The following is a 4,112-nucleotide window of genomic DNA, read 5'->3' on the forward strand; positions in this document are numbered from 1 at the left end:
TCTGCGGAGGTCACGCAACACACAGCTCAATACAAGACAACAGAATACTGGACGAATCTAAAGACTCTCACAGGATTTTGAGATTGGTGCCTTTATTGCGATCTAGACCCTGTTGGAGTGAAGTTGATGTGCTCCTTCTTGCAAAAAAATGTTATCTATGAAAAATTCAGATCTCATCAGAAACTGTTAAAATTACTAACGACTTACTTACTTACTCCTAGATCAACTACAAAATTACACTGGTATTCAGGGACAGGCATTACGGTGGTTTAGGTCGTACCTATCAGACCGACACAATTTTGTTTATATAAACGGGGAAAAATCTAAGATAACGACAGTAAACTATGGAGTGCCGCAAGGATCAGTGTTAGGCCCTCTGCTATTTTCAATCTACATGCTGCCACTCGGCAATATTATAAGAAAACATGGGATTAGTTTCCACTGCTATGCCGATGATACTCAGTTATATATTTCAACACAACCAGATGAAATCTCTAAATTATCCAATCTGACAGAGTGCGTTAAAGAAGTAAAACATTGGATGACTTGTAATTTTCTTCTATTAAATTCAGATAAGACTGAAGTATTACTTATTGGACCAAAAACCTGTACACAGAATCTCTCAGACTACAATCTGCATTTAGAAGGATGTACTGTTACTCCATCCTCGACAGTTAAAGACCTGGTGTTATATTAGACAGCAACTTGTCCTTTGAAAATCATATTTCATATGTTACAAAAACAGCCTTCTTCCACCTCAGAAACATTGCTAAGATACGGAATATGTTATCTATTTCTGATGCAGAAAAGTTAGTTCATGCTTTCATGACGTCTCGACTAGATTACTGTAATGCATTATTAGCTGGTTGTCCTGCTTCCTCAATAAACAAGCTACAATTAGTACAAAATGCAGCTGCTAGAGTTCTTACCAGGTCAAGAAAATATGATCATATAACACCAATTTTATCATCTCTACACTGGTTACCCATTAAGTTCCGTATCGATTATAAAGTATTGCTAATGACCTATAAGGCTCTAAATGGTTTAGCTCCTGTGTACTTAACCGATCTTCTATCGCCCTACAATCCTTCACGCTCTTTAAGATCACAAAACTCTGGACTTCTGGTTGTACCTAGGATATCTAAGTCCACTAAAGGAGGGAGAGCGTTTTCACATTTGGCTCCGAAACTCTGGAATAGCCTTCCTGATAATGTTCGGGGCTCAGACTCGCTCATCCAGTTTAAATCTAGATTAAAGACGCATCTCTTTAGCCAAGCATTCCCATAATGCATCTCATACCAGATCAATTGCATGTGACTATCTTTGCTTAATGTTATGAACAGCAGCTACGCTAATTATTCTCCATTTGCTTTTCTGTTTTATATATTCATTATTTCTATGAGCTCATTGTTTCTGCCTTAAATTAATACTTTGTTAGCTAACTGTGTGATTTGTATACGTACATTTCTGAAATGACATAATTTGGACAGACTCTAGATTGTAATGTTGACATGCGTTCTCTGTAAAGTTGCTCTGAGACGATACGTATTGTGATTGTGAACTGAATTTAAGGCTGGTGTGATGGTGAAGGATCTGTTCTGGGATCTGTACTTCTCTGGACATGTAAGCGTGTTGTTCACCCAGCAGAAAGACGGCGTATATTTTGTTGCAGTGTCTGCAGGGGATCGGCGCCACCTGCTGGTCTGAAGCAGCACAGCCTTCACTGAACACACATGAACTGAACTCGAGCAGAACATCCTGGACAAAACTCCATCTACAGTAGATCACATGATAACAGACACAGATCCTTCATGTCTCAGTCACATGATCACTGTGTGTCTCAACAGGACAAACACACAGACCAGCAGAGATCGACACACATCCGCTCTCAGATCGCTTTCCTCTCACGCCAAAGGCGTCAGTCCAGCGGGAAAAATATTATTATACATGTGAGGAAAAACTGGGCAAAATCATAAATCCATGGATCAAGATTACCATGTTAATTGTAAAAAACAAAAACTAAAAAAAACAATACAATATTCTAGTCAGAAACACAGCAAACTGAATAATACAGAGAAACAGAGAAAAACAACCTGAACAAAAAAATTAATAATCAGGAAGAATTGGCCATACAACATGGAAAAATATGGGCAACCCATTTAAAAACACAGTTTAATGAACTTAAAACAAATAAAGTGTCAGGACTTAAACCAAACAAACCAGCGCTAAAATGCATCGGTGCGGTTCTGCGTGTCGGTCACATGCTTGACTGATCTGGAATCAAGGCCTGATAACAGCCATCATCTCTAAAGATCAGAATCAGAATCAGAAAGAGCTTTATTGCCAGGTATGTTGTTTACACATACTAGGAATTTGTTTTAGACTCCATCCCATAATTACACACATCTGAGTGAAGGTTATTCTGCAGTATAATAAACTCTGGACTTCATCACGACACACAGGTCAGATTCTCATCACCTCTTTCATCAACACAGAAATGACACAAATGATACTGAGAGTCGTTCGGGTGAGAAAACCTACAGCCTCAGAGAATCAGTGGAAAACGACCACAAAATCTCTCTCGTGGTGTGGAGCGAGACGTGATCCAGCCGTTCCTCTGACAGTCGCATCAAACTCCAGGAAAACACCTAAACATTTAACGATGATCGCCAAATACCACAAACGAACCAGACAAAGAGAAAGAGAGAGAGAGAGACAAGTACACAGACCACAAATCTGCAAGAGATCTAGACATGACCAGTGCTGAAAGAAGAAGAGTGAACACTGATTTAACCTTGACCAGTCATTAGTGAACAAATCTGAGTCTTTTAAGTGAGCAAAACAGTCAGTCATATGCATCAGTTCATGCATATGTCTTCTTGTTTGCATGTCTGTTGTTATTTAGTGTATATTCACATAAACTCAGGAATTAGAACAGATCAGTTTCTGTCTTTAAATCTACCAATACACACTTCAACAAACCCTTGTGTTTCAACAACTGTGTGTGTGTGTGTGTGTGTGTAAAATACAACATAAAGACACACAACTATAGCAATGACACAGACAAACATGACCGAAGCCAACCCAACACACACACACACACACACACACACACACACACACACAGTCACACACAGCTGTTGCTGCTGATATTAGTGATTATGATGATATTTATGGACATGTTGAAGGATTCATCTTCATTAACTTGTGTCTCCTGGTGATAAATTATCAACAAGGTTACGTAACAGCGTAAACACGAGGAAGGGGTGCGACCCGCGCCGTTGCCATTGGTAACTGACCTAGCTTCAAGAGATGAGCGCGAGGGATCGAGCGCGGGCGCGCGCGCGCGCGCGCGCACACACACACACACACACACACACACACACACACGCCCTCCTTACCTGCGATGGTGACCCGTCTTATCCTTCTTTCCTTTCGGCCTCCTCTTCCGCGCTTGAATGGCCAACACTGGAGCGGAGAACCGGGGAGACACAGACCAGACCGGACCGGACCGGACCGAACCGAGCAGAAGACACACATCACTGACAGAAGCATCGCTCATATAAACAATATAAACAGAAGCTCTGTGGGCATATCTCTGTGTATATATGAGTGAAATGAGCGCTGATGGGAGTGTAGTGTGTACTAGATAGGGATTGATGTTTCTCACCCTTTCTAGAGCTCATGATGTTGTTCCTCAAGCCGGGATCTCTCTCCTCTCTCCTGCGCGTTACCTCTGCCGACGCGCGTTCAGGCGTCGACGTGGCCGCGCACGGGCAATCACGCTCATGAGTATTAATGACGCATCACCGAGACGTTCGCTAGCAGGCCTACCGATTGGATGAAAGGAAGACGTTGGTTAGTGGGCGTTAACGAAAACGAATATATTACTACAGCAAAGATTTGGACATTGGATATTAATTAGATGTCGCGCAGGAAGGTTACCAAGCAACGTCAGGATAATCTAATTAATATTCACGACTAGCCTTCCTCATAAGATTGCTAACTTCCATCCAGCCGTTAGATTTACACAGTTGAGTGTAAAATCAAAATCAACTGCAATGAGTGTATTCATTTTTATGTGTATTAAATATATTTATTTTATATAAAAA

At 41.0% G+C, this 4,112-nt stretch overlaps 1 protein-coding gene across 1 annotated transcript in view; it reads right to left on the reverse strand.

Moving 5' to 3' along the window:
• srpk2 (SRSF protein kinase 2) overlaps window positions 1–4,032 on the reverse strand; it is a 21,984-nt gene extending 17,952 nt beyond the window's left edge. Inside the window, 2 exon segments of the mRNA XM_048180476.1 lie at window positions 3,402–3,468; window positions 3,671–4,032. Of these exon segments, the coding sequence (XP_048036433.1) occupies window positions 3,402–3,468; window positions 3,671–3,686 (83 nt within the window). The 5' untranslated portion in view covers window positions 3,687–4,032.
• Between the last annotated feature and the right edge of the window lie 80 nt (window positions 4,033–4,112).

Source organism: Megalobrama amblycephala, unplaced genomic scaffold (genome assembly GCF_018812025.1).
Source record: "Megalobrama amblycephala isolate DHTTF-2021 unplaced genomic scaffold, ASM1881202v1 scaffold522, whole genome shotgun sequence".
NCBI lineage: Eukaryota > Metazoa > Chordata > Actinopteri > Cypriniformes > Xenocyprididae > Megalobrama > Megalobrama amblycephala.